We start from the raw sequence: 25,553 nt of genomic DNA on the forward strand, positions 1-25,553 counted from the left end.
ACAAAAAACATTGGGTACACCCACAAGCGCAGGATGAGTCATCAATATTTTTGCTCCAATTTCCAGGAAGAGAAAGACTCATTTATTAATGCGTACATGTATCTTCATTTTGTCAACTATAGACATGAACCAAAACCGTAGACTTTGAGCATGCAAAATTACTTTGGACATGATTGTGATATCATGTCATGCTCAATGGTTTACTGTAATGTTTCAAACCAGCACCACAGCTTCATATTTTACGTTCTTTACATCGTGATGTTTCATTCTTCTATTGTTCACAAGGGATACGAATTCGCAGTTCAAAGCGCACAAAACATGAACTTTGGAATGCAGTGAAATTCGCATGAGCGTGCGTTTCCGGTCTCCGCCATTTGCATGTAATTTCTTTTCTTAAAGGTGCACCATGGAACTTTGGCCTCTCTATCGCCATCTGTGGTTGAAAAATAAAATTGCATGCAACCTGCAGAGTTTTATTTTTAATTTAAAGCTACACTGTGTAACTTTTTTAGTTGATTCTTAGCAAAAAACACTTAGTTCTTTCAAAAATATATGTGCTCATTAATGTATATTTACTTCTTTCAAGTAATAAAGTATTCTCTTAAGTTTATAATCTGCCATTGAAAGTACATACGGGTGAGGGGTTCGAATGCCGGTCGCCATGTTGCCCCTCCATCTTGAAACTACATTAGCCAAAGAGGGACATACCTGTAAATTCAAGCTTCGCCTTTTGCGTTTTTCACTCAGTGACACCGTGACGAATGCGAGGGGGAGATTACTCGCGAGCTCGCGAGTGCCGGCAGATTTGAAAGTGTGTGTGTGTGTGTGTACTCACATTTGAAAGAGAGAATTAAAACGTCAACGCGACAGACAAATCAGCAAGACCATAGTCAATATTGGAGTAACTTTTCCCAGATGGAAAGAGCTCATGAGGAGAAAAGATTTTAAAACGGACGCCGAGGTTGCCTGCTTTCTTCTCGACAGGTAATTCAGCCTGTTGTAATTCATTTGTGTAAATTCGAAGTTTTATAGTTGCTTGTCTAACCATAGCATGGTTGTGCATAACGCCAGAACGACCTCTAGTATAACTTCATCCTCGCGTCAATGGTGAAAAAGTATTGTTTACCTTGTAACATAAATCTGTGCTGCAACGGATCACAGGTGATGAATAGTTTTAAAGGCGCAATTTTTTAAGCTATATAAAAAAAAGGACACTGTAAATTTTAGTTATGTTTAATTGCTTTTACTTTGTACACATTGTAAGGTTAGCCTAATCTGATTATGCTGGGATAGCCGATTCCAAGGGTGACGTTTACCTCCTGACATCTGTCCTGTAGTTTTATTCATTTTAGACATATTGTTTATTATTGTCATGGATGAAGTCGATAACTGGAAGCCATGTTAATCTTGGAATAATACGGCCACCGTAGGAGTTAAAACGCCCTCGGAATTGAGAGGAACAGAAACTAATATTCACTGGGTAGTCATATACAATTTCACCGCTAGATGGGGGTAAAAATCACACAGTGTAGCTTTAATTTAATTTTTTACATCAGTTGTGCTTCGGCACTGCTCATCTGCATGGATGAATCTGATTTGATTGTTTGTAATGGTCGACTGTGATCACCATCTGAGCTGATCTATTATTCTACACTGGCAGCAAGAAGAAAGCAAGAGATACATCCAAAATACATGTTGTTTGAGCAAATAAGTCCTGTATCTGCCACCATAATATTCGGACCTTCTTTTCTCTGTTACACAGATATGACATAAACCCATAATTCTGGTCTCACTGGAAAACAAAACTATTTTATGAGGTGGCAATTACATATAAATTCGTAAAATGTTTGAATTATCAATCAATGATTTAAAAGTACAATTTAAGGAAAGTAAACATAAAGATCAATCATGAGATTGAAGAGAGAACACAAGAACAAAATTTTATCAAAATCATATAAATCTGAAGTGTAGCTTGATTACTTTTTGTGCCACGCTATATGAATATACCTATAAAATATGTTATAAAAATGTAAACAGCCACATTTTTACAAAATATATTTTAATTTGTAAGAATAGCCATGTGTACCTTATAGCCAACTTAATAGATATTTTTTTAGTTGAGGTGTAAAAACACTTTTATGGTTTTCTCACCTATGGTGAGTTTGTTCATTAGAGGTGTTGTTTAAATTGATAAAACTCACAAGCCCTTTCACCCCTGCATCAGTTCACCACTGCAGCCCTCAGCACCTCTCAGGCCTGTCACCACGTCTTTACTGCCTGACAACAGACAATGAAAAACAGCAGAAGATCAACACAAACCACATCTGACTGAAAACAGAGACGAGATAGAGAGAATGACACGAGAGAAAGAGAGTGAAAAGACACGTCACAATCTGGAAAGACTGGCTTATGATAAATGAGATAGGAGAAGAAGAAAGAGTGCACTGGGGTGCGAGGCAGCCTTAGAGAAAGCCACTGGTGATGATGATGTCATGGCTTTGGCTCTCTAGAGCGTGGAGAGGGCTGGGCCTTGGGGGGGGCCATGGATTGGGTTTTGGCGGAAGGGGGGACTGTAATTTGAGTGACCCCCTTCTTAAATTGAAAGCAGTTGTGAATTCTCTCGAGGGTAAAGTTTAGCAATCCAGACTCGGCTCACGGTTCCCACGACACAGTCCGACCTCCCTCCTCACTCTGTCCCGATGTCCATTCTTTCTCTCTTTCCTTCCTAAAATCACTAGTCTCCGTGCCTATAAATGGGAAGTCTGGTGGCAGTTTCGAGGAAAGGCCAGCACTGAAAAAGGCAATAAGGAGGACTCACAGCATCCATGATTATTAAAAGAAATCTGGAGATTATAAAATGACTCTGAAATGGAAAATAGTTGAGGCAGATAATTTAGGAGATGGTCGGGTGGCTAGACCGCGCCCGCCTCGTTTTTCTCTCTACTTTAACATTTTATCGCCGTCTTTATCTTTCTTAGCGAGAAAATGACAATCTGGGGAAAATGACCAGCACTCAAAAAATATGATTTTAGCTCTTTGTTCAATTTCATTAATTAAAATGAGCATAAACGACAAAACCCTTCATAGAAATGATTCCAGCTTAATTTCATTAAATGTAATCAATGTAATTTAAAAAAAATTTGGTTTACCAAATTTTTTTTAATTGAGTCAACATGAATATTTTTCGTTCGTCTTAACCGGATGTCACTCAAAAAATGAATTTTGGCCTCTTGTTAAAATAATTAATTAAAATAAGCAAAAGTAACACGATTGTTTAATATTGTCACAACTTAATGTAATTGTGTTCAATCAACCTAATTCATTTGTGTGAAAACTACATGAATCATTGTTGTTGACATCTAACTGGGCAGTGGATCTGTAGTTCCCAGCATGCTTTGCAAGGGACTGCATTAAGAGGGTCAATTTAGGGAAAAAGTGTTATTTTATGTGTTTTTCAGTAAATGGAAAGATGTTGTTAGTTAATGTTAGTGTTTAATGTTCAGTTATGTTAGAAACTTAGAGGATCTGTAATTTCTGTAATGTTTTTGAATTCTGTGGTTACCATTATGCAGAAGAGTGGTGACTGTGTTTAGGCTGTGAGCTCAGTATTATGCTATATGTGCATTAAGCTGGTGTGTGGTGGGCGTTCTGGCGCAATATGGCTGCCGTCGCATCATCCAGGTGGATGCTGCACATTGGTGGTGGTTGAGGAGATTCCCCCATCTATGTAAAGCGCCTCAAAGCGCTATATAAATGTAACGAATTATTATTATTATTATAAACCTCGTGTTCAGGCTGTGGGCACTCAGTATACACTATGTGTAAACCTCACTCGCAGTCCTGCACAAGTAATATTCAATATTATATTACTATGTATAAAAATGGCTTTAATTCAATTGTACACTAGTAGTGTCTATCATTAGACGTGACCGTAGAGTCAAATTAGCTAAAATTATAATGTTGGTGATTTAAGGCAGGACAAAAACTAAATGTAGTTAACCTGACAAAACTTTATCTAGTAGGAATAACTAAATTAATTTAAATTCATACAACAAGATTACAACAAATTATTTCAAACTACTTCGATTTTGTTCGAAAAATGTAATTCAATTTCGTGGAAAACCTTTCCTTAATTTAATTAAGGAAAGGTTCATTCAAGGTAAAATTAAGTTCATTCAACAGCTTATTTTTTTTGAGTGAGTGAAACCAACATGCAGGAAAATATCTCTTAAAATCCCTTAAAATATTAGAACATTTGACCTTTTATGACAAGCCAAGGTTTGTTCAGGATAGAAAACATGATGTAGTGTGACTCCTCAGAAACATATTGCTATTTATGTGTTAATAATTTGTGATATTTGTAAAACAAAACAAAAAACTAGGGCCGTGGAACAATTAATCGCGATTAATCGCATCCAAAATAAAAGTTTGTGTTTACATAATATATGAGTGTACTGTGTATAATTATTTTGTATATATATATATAAATACACACAAATATTTCTCAAATATATACATGCATGTGTGTGTATTAATATATACAAAATAATTATACATGGTACACACATTTTATGTAGGCTAAACACAAACTTTTATTTTGGATGCGATTAATCGCGATTAATCGTTGCATAGCCCTAAAAAAACCCATAAAAAAACACTTTTTAATTTTGAAAGTATATTTTAAAAACAGTTTTGAAACGGTTTTGTTAGGTGTAAGCTAGATTAAAGATTTTTCCTTTGGTTTATTGCGGAATCTCTTCTGAAAGGGATGCAGATGCCCTGATATTTCAGTACTGAGGTTCATAGTTAGTAAGGTCTGTCTTAGAGAAAATAGAGCCAAGAGGTCTAAAGTCATTTGAGTTTCCTAATCCATCCACCCACTTGCCATGAATATTGTTATTTCAGCAAAATGCTGGCAAGCCCAAATCTTCCAATCAAATCATGTTTTTGATTAACATAGGCAGTCTGGTCTAAAACACACCTGACCCATGCAAAAGACGGGGATTTATTTGGAAAACACTGGCATATCATTTGATGCCTGAAGAGTCTCCTTTTGGAAAACGATGATGTTGTGGTATAGTTAAAAATATGGCATTCAAAACGTAATTCTTCTGGCAGTACAGCTAATTGCTGAATGTATACGTTGCCCAAGTAAACACAACCGCACACAGAACTGATGGGAGCCTCTGCATTGTCTTGCATGACACTTTGCCAGCATAACACTAACTGCTGGCTAAATGCTTCCAGACCGCAGCTGTAATGTTTTTCCTCAGTTGTATCTATTGTTACGATCTCAGTCCAGAATACCAGCTAAGTAAAATGTGTGTGGCAAGTCTTTACAGCCAAGTATGTGTGTGGCAGGCTTTATAAGCAATGAATCGTATTTATGGTTCAATAAGAATTACAGGCTTGTGCCATACAGAAATGAGTGATCTTATGCAAAAGGGAGAGGCTTCGATTTGATGTCAGACATGAGGAAAGTTGTGTAAGGTCATCGGTTTGAGTCTGAAACCTCACTTTCTCTCCCTTTCCCTCTCTACATAAGCACCATTGTGTTTTTGCATGATAAAATCAAGAGGAAGGAATGTTTGGGGCTGATTCAAAAATGTAAATAGCATTTTAATTTACAAAGATGTGTTATATGTTGACTTAAACAGCGGAGACATGCTTTGTGTCTCTAGAACATTGATTTGTTGTGTAAGAATATGCTTTAGCCTGATAAGCTGTACAAACCTCTTTACGTGTGAAATATCTTGACAGCTTCACAGGGAGTGAATTAATGCTTTGTTTTTTAACGGCACTAATTGCAAGTTGTGGTGCAATTTATTTTCCTGCAGTCCCGTGCGTGCTCACTTTTGTGCTCGCTGGGTTGTTCTGTTTTATTAGTCAGGCTGTGTCCACAGCTTTTTGGACTCAAGCCCTCGGAGACAATGTCTGGGTCTGTAACATCACAAAAGGAGCATGATGAAGTGCTTTGATGTGAGTTAGTGATACATGGAAGGTCAGTGTCTCTTAAATGCATTTATCATCTCAACCTTTTCATTCTTTTGTTGAAGAAAGTGCACAGCTGTTGATAGCCTCACTTTGAATGTCTTCGGAATTAAATCCAATCAGCAATCATTCCCATGTTTGGTGACTGAGGCGATCAGCCCTCAATCAGTGTTCAGAATGTAAATATCCAAGGTCAGTGTTCATGGCAGGGTCATCATTTATATATTATCGTATTTAATGTTAAGATTTTAAAATAGATATATTTTTCTACTTTCAGTTTACACTTTAATTGTAGTTTATGTTATGCGCTTTTGTCATTTTTTTAAGTTTTTAAAAATAAATATTTCTATTTCAGTTTTAGTTTTAGTAATTTTAGTAGGCTACTTCAACTTATTTATTTCATTCTCTTGCCAATGCAACATTATTTCTTTAGCATATTTAGGCTACATTTAAAAAAAAAAAAATTAATATACTATATTTGATGTTCTTGATGCTGCTCTGCTGCACTCTATTACACACAGAGGTGGACAAAGTACACAACTTCCTTACTTGAGTGAAAGTACAGATACTACTGGTCAAATATTACTCCGTTACAAGTAAAAGTTGTAAAGACCAATTTTTACTTAAGTAAAAGCACAGAAGTACTCGTTTTTAAAAGTACTTAAGTATCTAAAGTAAAGAGTAAATGTCAATGCATTGTTTTATTATTGTTGCATTGTTGTATATAATAGTTACAGTACCTTATGCCTCTGAATCTATGCCTGCTTACCTACCCTCATATCACTATCAAATTTATTTCTAGAACACAGTTCCAATGTGGGATTGAATTCTGACACCCAAATGGCTGTTCCCTCAAATACTGCCCTATTTAAAGTTTTTGGGCTTTTATTATGAATATGTTAGCCTTACTGTTATCGATAAGCTAGTGTGCTCCAAAACAATGACAAAATTCGCATTTAGAAGACCAAACCCAACGTTGATCAAATCAGGTTAATGTCAGAATCCAACGTCAGATTGACGTAAATCTCCAACATTGGACAGACGTTTTATTGTGGTTGAAAATGAAAATCGGGTTGATGTCAGAAACCAACATCGGGTTCTGACATCAACCCGACTTTCATTTCCAACCAAAATCCAACGTCTTTCCGACATTGCGTGTTGACGTCAATCTGACATCGGGTTCTGACATAAATCCAATGTCGGGTTCTGCATGACGTCAAACCAACGTCGGATTCTGACGTCAATCAGACGTCAAATTATGACATCAAACCGACATCGAGTTCTGACGCCAACCCGGCTTTCATTTCCAACCAAAATGCAACCCCTGCAACCAAATTCATCCCCTGACTGACGTTACTACTTTCTACTCAAGGACCTCGACAGAAATGTAGTGGAGTAAAATGTACGATATTTGTCTTTCAGATGTAGTGAATTTAAAGTAAAAAGTTTCCAGACAAAATAATAGGCAACTCAAGTAAACTAGGCCTACTGATACTCAAAAAGTGTAGTTTAAGTACAGTACTCACGTAAATGTAATTTGTTACTGTCCACCTCTGATTACACACTTCTTTGCTTGTTGTTACTGTAGGATGACAACAAGTTTCAAAAAGTTTAGTTCTGCCTCAGCGGTCTAACAGCGCTCATAAATAGGCTTTCAATATAGTTCCCAATTACATTTTTCAAATGAATGATGTTTGTGTGTACTTTTCATTTATTAAAATATTATAGTTAAAAAAATATATATTTTATTATTATTAATAATTAGTATATAAATAAATTATAGTATTATTAATATTTTATAATAACAAAATATTATAGTATTATTATATAGTATACCACATTACAATTATTTTGTATAATATTAAATTACTTTTACAGAACATAGTATGTTGCAACAATCCTTATCCTTATAAAAATACATTAGGCATGGTTGTATTTGTTTTATTATGCAATACATAGGCAGTCATTTTATATTCCAAGCATGTTGTTAGTGCACTTATTGTAATAAACATCATAGCCTACAATAGTTAAATAGGTATTAATTGGTCAAGAAATAACCATAATTTTTGATCAGGCATTACCGCCTGGGTCCTAAAGGAGACCCAATTCCTGGGGCGGAATCGATTTCTCATGACAACGGCCTTGCTTTACAATGCATCAAATTATTCATTTTTTTATAACTGGGAAGATTTCAGTGAAGAAGCGCCATTTGACGTTGTTTCCAAAATGGCGGTGGCTAACATGATCTGAAACTAATGTGAAAGAAACAAAATAAACTTTCACTTTCAACTGCTCATAGTGTGAGGTTGGGAGAGGGAAACTAAAGCGAGAATGAATTTATAATATGTGGCATCTGATTGTGTTTGAAGTGTTTGCATTCAAGATCTGGTGCCAAAAGAAGTCTTAATAGATGATGTACTGGTAAGAAACTCTTTCTTTCACATTGCATTCCGGTATTATGGTGACCTAATAAACAAAACTGTTTCCAGCCAAACAATCAAAACAGCCTGATATTCTCCCACACAGTCTTCCTGTACCGTTTCATTACTTGTGAGAGGATATGACATCATTCACTGAGAATTCAGTCTCTCAGAATAGTTTGGATATAGAGTCACCTAATTTATGAAGGATCAGACTTTTTGGTGGGCAGCCTATCAGACAACAAAAATAGCTACTTGAGTCAAGTCTGGTAAGGAGTGGGCTGAATAAATGTCTCATGGATGAACTTTTTGAGGGTGGAGATCTGTATTGAACAGCACAAAAGATAATTGGCGCAGGTCTTGTGGATCTCTGGGTGGTCACTGACTGTTAGACTTCCCCACAGCTGCCTTTACAAAAGAGAGCTTTCGGGATTATGGGTGGACAAATAGGAGATGTGAAATATTAGAGCCCACCAAAGATGCCTATTGTATCCTTTTGAAAATTGGACTACATTTTTAGTTTTTTTAAAGCAAACTTTCTGTAAAATGTTAAAGGTGCTCTAAGTGATGTTGGGTGACGTCACTTCTTGTTGACGTTTTAAGTATTGTCAAACAAAATGGAGGCTAGCTCGACCCTCCCTCCTCCTCATCCCGTCCCCTCCCCCTCCCTTCCGTGCTTCCTGAAACAGTCATGAACCATTTAGAAAAAACTAACTAGATTCACCCACCTGTCCAGCAAAAACAGAGCCACCTGAAGTCGGATTGGAAGTTCTCGCCACCTTTTGAACGCTTTTCCGATGTAAATTCAGGACTTTTCGCGCGTTCCTTCTCCTTTTCCCTCTTCTTTGTTATTTGTTCATTGGAACGTCGTCTCTTTGGTCGTGTGTCGGCCATATCAAAATTCTCAAGAATATAACATTTTAACGTTAGTCGTTGTTAGGACATCTCTCCTTTAGCTAACTTCCCTCGTCATGCTTCTTTCTCCTCCACTCCCCACACCTCCCTTCAAGTGCATGTGCACTAACCCCCCAACCCCCACCCCCAAATCATTCTTGTCGGTTATTGGCTTGAACACTGTTTGTTATGTTTCGTGGTCCAGGCTGGGCCAGTTTGTTTTTCTTGCCATTTGTGGAGCCTGGGCTGTCTACAGAGACCGCGTTTTTTTACAGTGTGTTCAGGGGACAGGCAGCTAGCGGATAGTGAGGAGATGTTTGCTGGATGTGACAAAAAATGTTTCAGCCTAAAAACCGTGTGACATCGCTTAGAGCACCTTTAACAATATGTGTTTGTTAACATGATTTTAGTGTGAAAACATAGATTACAACCTTTTTTTGTGTAAAATAATATCCACTTTTACAACTTTGTTGCCATGACTGCTTAAAACTCTAAAACGACTGTAAAAAATAATAATACAAGCTCAAATAATACATACATTTTGACAAAAGAATTAATGTACTTCTGTAAAAATTGTAAAATGTAAAAATGGCCTTTTCCCAGAAATTTGTTTTTGCAGGGTGTGGTGTCTGATGCACACTAGAAAGTTTTGTCCTTGTCCAGTGTCTGTGCTATTTCTCTCCAGAAGTTACAAGCGATAATATATCTTGGTACTCCTTTAAACTAGAATTGTGTGTATCTCTTAAAGTCACCATGAAAAAATAAAAAAATGAGACAATCTGTCATGAGATCAGTTGGTAAGCTACCAATTGAGCTTGAAGGGATAGTTCAGCCAAAAATAAAAAAATCTGTCATCATTTACTCACCCTCATGTTGTTCCAAGCCTGTATGATTTTTTTTCTTCTGCTGAACACAAAAGAAGATATAATGAAGAATATGGGTAACCAAACAGTTGATGAGCCCCATTGACTTCCATGGGGAAAAATACTATGGAAATCAATGGGGCTCATCAACTCTTTGGCTATGCCATTCTTCAAAATATATTCTTTTGTGTTCAGCAGAAGAACGAAATTCATACAGGTTTGGAACAACATGAGGGTGAGTAAATGATGACAGAATTTATATTTTTGAGTGAACTATCCCTTTACCTTGTACTGAACCCAGAATATTTCTACAGCGGAAATTGTTTCAATAACGTTCAGGGGTAGGAATAATTATGTGTTTTGCCTTTAAATGTTGAAACATTTGAGGCATTTATTTACAAGGAAGGAAAATGAAGGGACTCAAACAATGTTACTGCCACCAGCTGCGGGAACAGATCGCAAGCCATGCAGCACCTCCCTGTTTCCATTTGCCTCAGTAACAGGTGTGAAGCCATCGCCTGCATTTCACAGAGACTTGTGGTATAGCGATCAAAACCGGAGCCACAGACAGTACATTACTCTCACGCTGAGCCGTCACGTCCAGTTTAGAGATGGACAGAGACAGGATGTAGGCCCTCTGTTTACTTTCACAAAAGGCTCCAGCCATTTCCTGTGGGTCATTTGGTGACTGAAAGCAATAGTCTTGGGTTCAATGGTTTGCAGTTCAGCTGACCATCACGCCGTTTCTGTTGACCTGTCACCTCAGAAACAATAAAATTATGTGTCTTCTCTTGGAGGACACCACAAAGCAAATTATATCTTGTTTTGAAGGTGATAGTTATACAAGTGAAATAAATGAGGAGTGCTGTTTTATGCTTCAGATTGGCTTTATTCTGGAGGTATATGGACAATCATACATGTACAAAAATAAGTCTTTGGTTTTTTATCTCCCTTCTGTCTCCGCCTAGACAATCAAATGACATAATCCTCAGTTTGCTCATGTACTTCATGAAAACAAAGTCATTTTTTAGCAGTCGAATGTATTTGAACTTGAACTTTCACATCTGATCACATTTGACAGTATATTCTTTCTTAAAGCTATAATCCTAGATAAGACTGGTCTGCTTATCTTCAACTCAGATTCTAAGTTGATTTGTCGTGGAAACAATATGATGAGATTCAAGTTGATTTTAAATTTTTGAAAGTTGAGTCATCTCAGCATGCAAATATAAGAAAAAAATGGATATTTAAGAAATTGAAATTAAATAAGAATTGAATGATCATATAGAAGCCCTATCTCTGAGAAACTTAATATGTCACAATTGTGAGTTTATATTTCATAATTCATAACTACATCTTAAAATTGCAACTATGTCTCACTATTGTGACGTTATATCTCACAATTTTAACTCTCACAGTTATGAATATTTTTTTCAGTTGTGGCTCTAAATTTCACAATTGTGACTTTATGTCTAATAATTATTACATTATTTCTCACAATTGTTACTTAATATTTCATAATTTGCAACTTGATATCTCGTTACTTTTTCATCTTTCACAATTTCATCTTTCTTTTCTGGAAACACAGTTATGAGTTTATTCCTTGAAACTATATATTTTTTTTCAGTTGCAACTTTTAACTGTATATCCCACCTTTGCAACATCATCTCTCACAATTGTGACTTTTATATTTCACAAAAGAAGTTTAATTTAGAAAATTTCTCTTATTTTAAGGTTTTTTTTTTGTTTTGTTTTGTTTTTTACTCTTAGGCAAATGACTTCCATATGATCAGAAAGCGATTCATGAAGATGTCTTCAGATCTGCACAACATACCTTCCATAATGCCCCTGATAAAAACATGTTCTGTTACAGCTGTGTTGTAACTGTTCTGTCCGCTGTTCTGCAAATGACAAACATGAGTGAAACAAATTACATACATTTTCTAATGCTTTAAACCTCCTGTTTCAACCTATAGAGGCCTGTAATTGGCCTTCACCGACAGGCCTCTCTGCAGCTCTGAAAGCACATGCACTCCCGTTCACCCTCCCACTGAGTATATTTGAATCATGGATCATTTGTGCAAGCCTGCGGCTTTCCTTGTGGCGACCCCACCGGTCTCCAATTGACTCATGCTTAAAGGTGACTGTGATCCCTGCCAACTTTGCCGTCATTGACTGCGTGGTGATTTTCTGTCTGTTTCCCATGAACACGTGCAAGACAGTGATTAGTCAACATTTGATCGTTAAATTCGCATGCTGAGGTGTGGTGTGGTGGTAACCTCCTGAAGGCGCTAACTGACTGTTGCCAGTCATTGTGGTTTAATGGCGTCTCAGGCTGATCAACAGCTCCAGGTCAGAGCCAGTGACCAGGCTCCTGAAATTAGAGAAACACGAGCCTGCGTTTTCTCCTCAGACTCCCCCACTCCAGCTCCTCTCCATGCCAGTGGTACTGCGGGTAGAGGAACTAGGCCCAATATCTGTTTTTTATATCTAGGTCATTGGCTTTGGATGGGAGCGTAGCCTAATCTATGGGCTTTCTCTAGTAAAATGCTTTCAGCTGTGGTGAGCTTTTTCTCCCCTTTACTCCTGGATCTTGCACACTGACATGCTGGATCATTAGATAGCAACTCCCTGTGCTTTCATCATCCAACCTGTTTTTTTTCTGTTGATGGTGACTGTTTCTTGAATTTAAGTCTGTGTTTTTTCTATCCAAGAATGCAGAAGACACAGATGGGAACACCTTTGGAAAGCTTCCTGGCATTTAATATCTCCATTGTTGGAGGCCTGTGAAATATAACAACCCCAAGTAGAGCATCACTGTTTAGGCCATCTTCAGAGCGGGGTTTGGGGGGGCTACATAATAAAACTACTGTTTGGCATTCAGCCACTGACTACTGCTGAAAGGCAGAATTCCTTTAGTATGTCTGCTGATTATTTGCCAACGGATTTTCATGTTTCTCTCAAAGACACCTTTGGTTTTCAGTTTCCTGCTTTAGAATAGAGTTCCCTGATGGCCTGAGGCAACATTTGTCATTGGACCTTATTGGAACCACTAACCTTTAAGAAATAATGTAAAATATGGGAGACTAGAACAAATAGTTCACCCAAAAACAATAAATATTTTGTCATCATTTACCCTCCCTCATGTTGTTCTTATAACCTGCATGACTTTTTCTTTCTTCAGAAAGAAAAAAAGATATTCAGAGAAATGTCACCAAAACTATTTGATTACAGACATTGTTCAAAATATCTTCTTTGTGTTCCACAGAAGAAAATAATACAGGTTTGAAACGACATGAGGGTGAGTAATGAAAAAATGGAGCAATGCCATAGAAGTTTAGGTTCCCCAAATAATTTTTCTTGGTGTGTGTGTATAACATTTTAATAATCTAAAGTACCTTTTCGACTGTAGAGAATCCATGGACGCTGAAGAATTTAACATCCATGGAAATGGTCTGCATAGAACCATTCCATGGATGTTAAAAGTTACAATACAGAACCATAAGAGTTCATTATTCATAAGAGATATTGAACATTTCCATGGAAAAGAGAATTCATGGAAATTAATTCTCTTATGAATAATTAACTCTTATGGTTCTATTCTATAAAAATACTGTAAAAAATTATTTTCATTATTTGTAATCACAACTTTTTATCTTTTGTCAAATCAACTTAGTTAATTAATGTGGTTCAGATAACATAATATTTTGAGTTTCTATTGATTAAACCAATCTCCTTCATTGCATTGACTCAATTGTTTAATATCAATGAACTTAATTTTTTAAGGCAACCAGGTAACTTACTTAAGAAGATACAGTCATATTTCCCAACATATCTGTATCATAGCATATTTAATGGCCTTTCAGCTATATGTAAACAATTATGACAAGTAAAACAGCAAAACTGGACATGGTGAATTACAAAAAACCCAGATGAGATTTAATTAAAAACAAGAATTTATGCAATTGAACTTGGATTCAAGAGCCCTTCTGAATGTAATACAGACCATGTATACTTTTTTTTATTACATTTAAGCAAAAATGTTAATTTATTCCATTCATATTTTGCATATGAATGGAAAACACAATGTCCTGTTTTGAGATGAAGTAGTAGTGGACTGGATGGTTGGATGGAACAGTAATGGTGTCTCTGTCTGTACGACTGGCAGGGATTTCACTACATCTCAACAATGACATTCTTCTATTATTGCTCAGCCTGTTTACACGGAGACAATTAAACTATACAACTGAGGACCAGAATACCTAACATTTAGGCAAAAGCCTCATTGAAACCATGCATTTCTCCTTATCTGTGCAAAATAAACGAATTCCCTGTGTGGAAGGTCACTCACCTCGAAGCGCTTCAGATCCAACAGCCAGTTTGTTTGTCTAGAAGTAAAATGTGATCTTGGAATGTCTTGGATCTCCATCCACTCCTTTCATTCTTTACTCTCGTAAATAATTTGTGCAGTTTACCTCCCTTACGAATTCAATGAGTCAATATGTGTCTTTCTGGTTATCTTATCAATTTAACTTCATGAAATTGAATTCTTAATGAGATGCATGGACTTTTTCATTGTCTAATCATTTGTTTTACAGCTGATAACATTGTAGAACATTAATTGAGCATTCCATCTATGTTAGATTATTTAAAAAGGGATTTCTTAAAAAATAACATGCTTTGGATATTTTGGAGAAACAGGTTTAAACAGTCTTTACAAGCCCAATTTTTTTTCTCAAACATTTTTTTATTCTCACTCTAGTTTCTTCCAAAACATTCGCTTGATTAAAGGGTGAGGTGATCTCAGAGGCGCATGACAAACCGTTATGATGATGATTTAAGACATTACTTGCGCTGACATGTCTGACTATTCCTCACGCTATACTGTAAATGTAACATATCTTTATTATTCAAGCGGAACGCATGACGTGATAGAGTCATTTCAGTTTGATGGAAGTTAGTTTGGTGATATTTTGCTATAAAAGTCAGGTCAATCTTCATGCTTTATTTGGGGTCTGAGAGACCCAAAAAACATTTTTATAGTTCAAAACCATTTATCGTTAAGTGATAGATTTATACTCTTCGTAATTTTATGAGAAACCACACTGACATACATTCAGACTGGGTCAACTAATCAAGGGCAAATTTTAACTCAAAAGGTTGAACTGTTTTCAAATGAGTGACATTTTTACTGGGGCAAATTGTCACACACACACACACACACACACACACACACACACACACATGTCTGGTTCACTATCTTTGTGGGGACTCTCCATAGACTTAATGGTTTTTATACAGTACAAACTGTATATTCTGTCCCCTTACACTAACCCTACCCCTAAACCTACCCATCACAGAAAACTTTCTGCATTTTTACATTTTCAAAAAAATACAATTTAGTGTGTTTACTAACCCATTCCCCTCATGGGGACCGCTGGCTGGTCCCCACAATGGAGGTGATCTCAGGTTTTACTATCCTTGTGGGGACATTTGGTTCCCACAATGTAATATAAATCAAACGCGCACACACACACACACACACACACATATATATATATATATTGTTTTCCAAGACTTTAGGTCTACATAAATAAATATTGGAGTAAAAGTTGTGACAACTAGCCCCAGTCTCTCAGTAGGCTAATTTTAGTCTATGAAAACGTAAACATAACGTAAATTCAATCTTAATAGGTTATTTGACCTCAGGATGTTGGCACTGTGACTTAAAAACAGATCATTACCTCTCCGGCTAATTTAACGCGTTTTTAATAGCTCTACAAATTTGATAAACTGCCGCTGCTCACAGAGACGCCCTCTTAACATAACGGGGCTTTGTTGAACTCTGCACTCATCCGTCGTAATTGTACTCTTTTGGTGTGACTGATTATATTCCCTGAAGCAAAATGATGTATGAGGACAGCAGCAGTAAAGGAGTTAACGCTGACAGGAAGTTCAAGGAGTCCGTGTCCACACGGGGGGCACTTCTACTCCTCTCTCACACTCGCTCACTTCAAGGCACATGCAGCCTCTATACTCACTTCAGTCTTTCTCAGTTCTCCACAAACAATTTATGAGCATTTTTTGTAATTAATGCATTCTTTACGCAGTCTACATGTAGTGTGAGTGATCAACGAAGACAAAGAAACCAAAATGAAGATGTTCCATACTTAATTTTAAGTTTTGAACGGTAGCGTTTCTTTCTGCTTTCGCACGCGCGTAACGTCCAGTCGAGTGACGCGTGACTGTTACTCATATATGGGACTGTGTTCGCGCGAACTGTATCCAGTGAGGATGATGACAGCTCATACTCAGCGGAGAGTTCAAGAAAGTTGGAAACTGAACACTGGAGCATCGGCATCCAGCGTTGCTTAGGGCATTACACCACAGGAAGCCAAGCTTCGAAACGCATTGTTTAGTCAAAGCAAGCAGGAATACTCACTCATGCTCACGAGCTGGGAAAACTGTTGACTCTTTTCTTCAAAGAGGGATTAGGATTGGAAACGGAGTACGTACATTGGCTGCGTTACTTTTGATGTCTCCAAACAGCACACCTGTAAAGGTATGTTACAGCTTGTCAACTGTTTAAGACTTGTCAATTTTCTCACGATCAAAGTAAAGGAAAATATAAGTTATATCTAGGTACCACGTAGAAAACCAGTACTGATAAGTTGCACAGCATTAAGACTTTACAGTAACCTATAGTGCTTAGTTTTTTTTTTTTTTTTAGCGTCTAAGAACTGGCACATACAGTTTAATAAACAGAGATTAATAAATCACACAATATGAGTGCAAGTCAAGAAGTGAGTGGGGGTCTATCATCATCCTCATCATGTCTTGGACCTCTAAAACAGTACCTGTTAACATAAACATATGTATATTTTTTATAGTAGGCCTAATTAATATGTATAATTTGTATCTATATCTGTTTACTTGCTCCAGAGTATTTTTTTACCATTCAGTTCCTTATTATGATTTCATCTCACTGCAGCCTGCATGGGGAAAAAAACTAAGCTGGTCTGTTGTCTGGTTTTTAGATGGATTGTATGAACTTTTAGCTGGTCAGAATGGGAGACCAGTGAAACCAAATTAAAACACCTTATTGTGAGACCAAGTCTGGACCAGTTTAAACCAGCAAGCCAGTTTAGGCTTGATTAAGGTGCTTATTTTCAGCCGGGTTCTGTACACCTTGTTGCTGTTTTAAGCTGTGTTTTCCAGCCTGGTGTGTTCACAAAACCTCTTTAAAACCATCACAACAGACCAGCTAAAAACCTTAGGCTGCTTTAAGATGGGTTTTTCCCCCAGCAGTGTATAGACTCATTCTGTAACATGTGTATTACCTCAGCCTTAGCTCACAGGCAGCACTGGAAAACCCTTCAACATGGGATTGGTTTCAGCATCAGGTCTTTTGTAAGACATTTATAAAGTCCAAACTTTCTCAACCACTCTTACAGCCCCCCCTCTCTTGCTCAACAAACACTATTTTCTTTAGCAGCTGGAATGCTGACTATTCGGGGTGGACAAATAAAACTTCCCAACGAATCCCGTCTGGTCTCAATTTACTCACTCGTTAGTTCAGCCGGGAATACAACTCATTGAAAAGATGTCAGTCTTTACAAGTGGGAATCTGTATGTGCAAATATTGCCTGAGCTAAGCCCCAAATATGTCATTTGCTATTAAAAAAGAAACTCAACTTCATCTTGGATCAGTGAAATCATGTGATTGATGGGACCAAAACGTATTTAATGCATCCCAGCTATTCTGAATTACATTATATGCTGCTGTTTAGGAAGTTCATGCTGTTGTGCTTTATGATCTAAACACACACCACACAGTTTATCTGTCATTTCATCTTTCAGTAGAGCCGTGGGATCACGTTTATTTTCCTTTCAAACACGTAGGAGACGTGTATACTTGGTAAAAACAGAACACTGACCGACCTTAAGGTCTAACTTTCTTGAAAATGTCAACACACATGGATTTGAGCTCTGAAAACTCTAACTCTCCGCAAATGACACTTCAGGGTTTTTCCAGCTTATTATGTTATTTTGAAAATTGCAGCACTTCTCAGGGCAAAAAATATCTTAAATATCGCCCATTTGGGTCTTTGGGGGGGAAAGGGGTATTGTTTGGTCATTTTCATCATATCAAAGAGAAGAATAGGCTTTGGGATTGGTCATGGAATCTGAACTGAGTGACAGGAAGTCAGCCAAACCCTCCCTCTGGATGTTTGGACCTTTGAATGTGAAGGTTAACATGCAAAGCTCTGTTTGCTTTGAAAGCCAACATCCCCTTTTCACCATCCACTTATTCACTTGGAAAACTGTCCTTGCTAATGCCGGCCTGCTGCTTAGTTTACCATGAATTTAGGAGACAAACCCTTTAACCCTCTCCTCCTAAGAGCTTGAAGGAAATACACCAAATCCCCATTTCCTCCCAGTGCACCCCAGCTACAAGAATTTGGGCTGATGAGCTTCCCAGCTTCATGCTCCATGTCCCACATGGAGTGATGCGGTATAATACGTGACTGAAGTGCAAAGCGCAGCTTTACACGAATTCTGTGTATCATCTTTCATAGTGTCAGAATTTTTGTTGCAATGGCTGAACTTTAATGCCCAAAGTCTATTTTGTCATCAGCATAGTAGTGTACGTGCTCAGTCAGTTTTTTTTTTTAACTGTACATACTTTTTACGCTCAGCATGCACATGCACATTAAATATTTTTGCACTTATTAGTGCAATTAAATGACCTGCTCCATTGTTTCACAGTCGGAAAAGAAATGGAGGAATCGGAACAACGACAACAAACCACTCAAGACTACAACAACCATGGATGCTCATGTAAACAAGATACCACAACTAAATTTAAATGAGTACAGCTACATTTTTATCGCTCATAAATTTAGGAGAGAAATAGTGCAGACAGTAGACAAAGATGAAGCTTTCTAGTGTGCATGTGATGACTGCTTATTGTGTTCTTGCACGTTATCAAACGAAGCATACTTTAAAAAGCTATGCGTTCTGTTGTAAGTATACGCAAACCGTGTGTAACATACAAAGTATACTTTGGGCTTAAAGAGTTAGTTCACCAAAAATTAACATTCAGTCATCATTTACTTACCTCATGTCCAAACCTGTAAGACTTTATTTAATCTTCGGAGCACAAATGAAGATATTTTTGATGAAATCTGAGAGCGTATTCTACATTGACAGCTATACTCTACTACAATTTTGATGCTTCAAAGTTCATAAAGAGATCTTAAAACTAATCCATATGAATTGAGTGGTTTAGACCAAATTTTCCGAAGATGAACGAAAGTCTTACAGGTTTGGAACGACATGAGGGTGAGTAAATAATGACAGAAATGTTTATTTTTGGGTGAACTGACCCTTTTAAGCATTGTATTTGCATTATGTAGATGTTCTATTAGAAAATGCATTTATTTTGATGTTTCATTTTCATCTCAAATGCAAATGTTCTAATATATTCCCAGATAAGAGCATCTGTCCAGCAGATGTCCATGTAGAGTTCTAATGGAGGTAGTAGTGAAAACATGGCTGACTTAAACATAGGCATTTCTGACACTGGTGGAGGAGAAAAGAGCTGGGTATGGGAGGGGACAAAGTTGTTGACGGTGGAGTTTTCTGACTCTGTTTCTCTCAAGGAGTCTTGTGTTTGCAGTGGTGATGGAACGGGTGTGTTTGTGAGGGTTTCAAAGTGCAGGTGTGTAAAAACTCACAGCTGTGAATGCAGTCCTCTGTCTGGTGACTCAAATCCGCAGTGTCTCTCTGCCTGACTTGACAGCGTCTTCCGGATGAGTAATCCGTCCCACCCTCCTGCACTTCTCTGTGACTCTTGATCACCCCAGGTTTCTATCTGCACCCAGTGTTCTTTCATCCAGGGTAAAGTTCACAACATTTCTGCATCATACCTTCTGTCTACACTTAGCCTTGCCTGGATCATTTATCCAGTTGTCTTTTTATCTCTTATCTTTGATCACTAGAGACATTCCTGCTTGTAATATATAACTGTTTAACTTCCCAAGCTCGGTACACTATGCATGACATAGCGTTTCCTTTTCCTGGCTACTAAAAGGTCCATTAGCCCCCCTTTTCCCATCGCTGATAAATTGATTAGGCTGCATGCTAGTTTGTTACCTTGAGCTTTATGGGCTGACACTTATTATTTTATAGACACCATTTGTAGAGCAGCTTTCCTTCTATAATTAGTTGCATGTACTGAAACAAAGGGGATTTCCCTGGTGGAGCAGGCAAGAGCTCAAGGCTACAGGCCTTTTTTTTAATAGCCCCACTCTTCACTACACCCGATGACACTTTTATTGAGCCTCAGGAACTTGGATGTTTCAGCCCTCTCGGCCAAAACTCTTTCCCCACACTGTATTTTCTCTGGGGAATGATTGCCTTTCTGTGTAATCATGACACATTTCTGAAGAACCATGAAAATGGCTCTTTTGAACTATATAAACTGCTTTCTATTGGTCATTGTGAGGTTACTGGCCTTGTTTCATAGTGTGAATGTCAGGGAATGCTCTGGTCTTTCTGGCCAGTTGATAATGGCCAGATTTGGATGATCTCACATGGACTGCATTACTGATGCACAGCTATTACACTCTGCACTGATGGGTCATTTCAAAATGTAGGCCAAATTCCCAAAACGACAAAATTTGTCCATGAAATGTGTTGAACATTAAAAAACTGAGGGGGACACATTATAAACCTGATCAGCATGGCTGGTGTATATTAATTATAATTTGTCAAGCAAAATGAAACTCTTGAAATATGAAATTATTTTTCCCCAAAAATTGAGTGTGATTTTCTAAAAGCAGAAGTGACATGTCCATGTCTTCAGTTCTAATTGTTATTTCACCTTGAGCCAATTGTTTGTTCTTAGAAACAGTTTTGTTATTACCATATTTTACAACCCCCATTTATTATTGTACAAGAAGTTACAACATTGAACAAAGACTTGAAACAAAAGGCTCCTCAAACTCCTCTCAACCTCACGTGATTGAGGACCACATACAGTTTGGCCTGCATTACTGTCCCTCCCTCCTCACTGCCACATTGCTTTCATGCCCACTGCATTTCCTCACCAGCATTTGTGTAAGTATGGGTCACTACCCCAACTGAGCATTATCCATTGTGTTTGGGAAGCCTTTGTTGTTTAACTGAACAAGGAAAAGACTAAAAAAATATGGTGATGGCGTTGGGCAGACATGTCGGAGGGGGAGTGGAGAGGTGGATGGCAGAGCTGTGCGGCTGTCCGGCTCCATGGGGAAATGTGAAGGTCAGCTGGAAAACAAACAATAACCTTAAAAACTCTCAGTTTAAGACAATAGAGCTTCAGGGCCAGAACTGACCCCCCTCACATGGGCTACAATAGTCACGCTCCTGTTTATTTATGTGTTTGGGTGCATCAGCATTGACCTCACTTTGTGAACAGATCAGCTGTTGAACATCAAAACACATCTTCACCTCTCTCCACACAAACATGCACTTCTTGTGTGTCAGACAGTTTAAGATAGAAGGACGTTGCATTGGGTGTTAGCGTGTTTACAGTAGTGAGCTCTGTTAGCAATATGAATTCATCTGTTGATAATTCTTTACAGTTCAGTGTCAAAGCAATAGTTTTAAAACTTTTTTCATAGTTAAAACCAGAAGCTTTGCTTCTGCTTTGTCTTTTCCGTTGCAGAATATCTGTGAAGAAAATGAATAAGTTTGTGAGAGCTTTAAGAAAGACTAAATTCAATTGATCGAGTCTCTTCAGAAAACTTTGGACTAAACCGCTCAAATCATATGGATTAGTTTTAAGATCTCTTTATGAACTTTTTGAAGCGTCAAAGTTGTAGTTGCGTAGCTGTCAATGGAGAATACAGAAACCTCTCAGATTTCATCAAAAATATCTTAATTTGTAGATGAACGAAAGTCTTACGGGTTTGGAACGACATGAGGGTGAGTAATTAATGACAGAATTTTCATTTTTGGGTGAACTGTCCCTTTAAGGGCTCTGCTGTGTGTCAGTGACTGACTATTTTATATTACAATACAAAAAACAGTGAACTCATTCCCACTAACATATAATTGTCATCCAGCTCTACTACCTTTTAGAGACGCAAAAGAAAACTCCCCAAAACACTCACACACATGTGCAGGCAAGAACACGCACACAGCTGTCCAGTGTAATAGGACTCTGTCAGCGGGGTAGTTTTGTCTCTATGGCTGTCAAAGTGCAGAGCGTACGGATGCACCTGGAATGATGCCATGAGAGATGCAACTGTAATGAAAATTACAGGGTGGAAAAAAGCCTCCTGCTCAACATTTTTCAATATGACAAAGTTGCAATTTTGCATGAGGAGCACGTCAGGGTGTTTGGAAGACGTATGGAGACTGGCTGCTCTGCATTAGGGAGAGTGGAGTCTCGCTAACCTCATTCTAACCTCTGCGCTGGCTAACCAGATGTTGGCTCGCATCCACTCGGCCTCAAAAATACTTGTTGTCACCGCCACCCACCTCCCCCCGACGGTAACATTTATTCGCTATTAGAAACTGTTGTCGTGAAGCGAGTTAATTTTTACCACAATTCCATTTCTGGAATTTGGGAATTTCGCAGCAAACAAGCTCTGGAGCCAAAAAAATACATGGGGTTTTAACCGCAAAGGCTTGTAGTGTTCTACAACCTTCATGCTCGCAGTTACAGGAAGTGAGATGCCTTTAATGAGGCAGAGCTGGAAATGGGCTCTAAAGGACCCGGGGGACTGCGGTGAGAAACATTCTGAAGGACAGTGCATGGAAAAGTGCCAGGGTAATTTTTAATTTGGTCTGGTTAGTAGACATCCAAAACAGATCATTACGCTTGGCTTTGAGTGTTTCAATGTAGCAGAAGTATGGAGACAAACAGAGCTGCCTAAATAACAGGAGCTAGTCTGTATCACGCCCAGACCGACTCTGTCCCTCTCGGGTATTTGATCCAAAACTTCAGATCAGGGTTTGTCAATTGTTGGATTGTGACCAAAAAACAGGTTGCATGTCTGTTCTGACAGGAGGGGGTGGGGGGGGGTGCCGAATAGTGATGCACCAAAATTTTGCCGGCCCGAAAATGGCGTTTTCGGTTTTTGGTTTATATTCGTCATTCAAAAAGGGAAACCGATGCTGCCGATACACAAACCGTAAACAAAGCAGGGCGTGCTTAGCCTATACCGTTTTGAATATCAATCCTGATGATCACTTTGTTTAATCCACACCGCTCGTGTTAATATTTAAGTACTCGCCAAGGAAGACTCAGGTAAGATGACATAAAATTAGAACAGCCTTCTACCTGTACAGTTTTGACTTCTTGATGCTGTGTTATGCTATTATTCTCATGCACTGACTCATTCACAAAGCTGAACAACCAATCAGAGTCCTCTCTCTCACCAACGGCCCGACACTGATTCTACATGCTGAATCAGCCCAAAAAAACCCCCAGACGGCGTCCGACTAGAGCCAACGGTGCGGAACACACCGAAAAATGACTTCAGCCGACACTCAAAAACGGCCCGACGTTGCCTGACGGGCAGCCTAATTTTTTTATTTTAAAGATATATATATATATATATATATATATATATATATATATATTAGTATTTTAGTAAAGCTATTTAGAATTTATTTTTTTACTATTTAGAAAAAAAGGAAAAAGATTGTCTTTATAATATTCTTTTTCTGTTTTATTTTAGGGAAATTTTCAGTTGGGTGATATGCATTTTTTTTCTTTTTTCTTTTTTCACGTTTTAAGTAATAGAAAACTCCTTATTGAAAATCATAAATCAAGTTGAAGGAAAAGACCTGTGTCAATTTTATTGCAAGACATCAGAGCAAATCGAGAAAGTAGAAATTCTACCCTATGCTGTGAACTATTTCTGTCATTTTCTGAGTTATGAAGGGTGGCTGGATAGCTAAAAGCTTATCCCTCAGATGTTGAGCTCTCCCGCTTGTGTTGTCCTCTGAGTGACGGGCAGCAGGGAGCCTGTGGAGTGAAGGCCGGGGCAGGTGACGTGGGAGACGGCTTGTCGGGATATGATAAACATTAACACATCATAGAGGAGCCCTGTCTATCCCTATTGTTTCCTTTTCCTGAAGTTCCAGCACCAATTGCGCTGACAGGACACATGCTCAACATTTGGGAAAGAGAGATTTTTGTGTCTGTGCCAACCATTACATATGTTTAATTTTCTCTTCTTTTTTAAGAGAGAGAGAGAGAGAGAGAAGGCTGCGAGCTACCCACCCCCACCCCCTACTCATAGCATCTATCGCGTTTCAGCTCTTTAATTGCTTTGGCTCAGACCTTTGGTATTTTTTTCCTCTATATTTTTTTTTTTCATTGTCTTCCTCTTCTCATGAAAGAAGCGGAAGGCATTTTAGAACTGATAAAGAGAGTCAGTTTGCAGTAGTTTTTCTCAGTCTAAACTAATGGGAGTATACAGCATATTTGTTGGATGGTAATAATGTTCTGACTTATGTCGGAGCTGACTGTGTAGTTTTTATTTTATTTTATTTTATTTTATTTTATTTTATTTTATTTTATTTTATTTTATTTTATTTATTTTATTTATTTTATTTATTTTATTTATTTTATTTATTTTATTTATTTTATTTTATTTTCCAAACAAACCTTCTTACTGTGATGTGTTAGTGCTACCCACTGAGCTATTTTAATTTAATTTAATTAGTTGGGGTTAACATTTTATTTTATTTTATTTTATTTTATTTTATTTTATTATGTGTTGTATTGTGTTGCATTGTGTTGTGTTGTGTTTTTGTTCTGTTCATGCTATAAATATGCTGATTCTGTTATTCTAGAAAGGAACATACGGTATATGTGAAATATATGTATTTACTGTCATTATTTATTTATTTTTATTGTTTTTCTGCCCATATTTTTCACTACATTTGTCAACAAATAACATTGCTTATAGATCAACTGAAAGTGTTTTTTTTTAACAGTTTGCATTTGTTTTGCAGGTTTCTACTTCCTGTGATAGAATCACACCATGCCTGAGGGGGCGGGCCGCGACAGCCAGAAAAAAAACACCAACCAAGGTCAGATGCCAATCAAATAATATCAGTGTTTGAAAATCTGAACATGATTATGTAATATCCCAATCAAAAGCTACTGACAGGAACTGCTCATTCACGGTCTGAATTTGAAGTTGCTTTTGTTAACTTCTATGTTGTGGTTGAGTTCAAAACCACAAACGAGAGCCTGGGAAAATGACGAAAGATATATTTTCTGAGATATTGGACAATTTTCAATGGAGATAAGCCATCAAGCATGCCATAGATAAGTCTGTTAGGAATGAACTGCTAAGTTATCAGGTTCAGAATT

At 37.6% G+C, this 25,553-nt stretch overlaps 1 protein-coding gene across 1 annotated transcript in view; it reads left to right on the top strand.

Moving 5' to 3' along the window:
• Positions 1-16,177: 16,177 nt before the first annotated feature.
• Positions 16,178-25,553, top strand: part of plekhg2 (pleckstrin homology domain containing, family G (with RhoGef domain) member 2) — a gene marked incomplete at its 3' end in the record, with an annotated part of 33,832 nt that continues 24,456 nt past the window's right edge. The window contains exons 1-2 of the mRNA XM_079887119.1: positions 16,178-16,730; positions 25,190-25,267. Coding sequence (XP_079743245.1) covers positions 25,219-25,267 — 49 coding nt within the window. The 5' untranslated portion in view covers positions 16,178-16,730; positions 25,190-25,218. The remainder of the gene's footprint in view (positions 16,731-25,189; positions 25,268-25,553) is intronic.

Source organism: Squalius cephalus (genome assembly GCF_949319135.1).
Source record: "Squalius cephalus genome assembly, chromosome: 11".
Lineage (NCBI taxonomy): Eukaryota > Metazoa > Chordata > Actinopteri > Cypriniformes > Leuciscidae > Squalius > Squalius cephalus.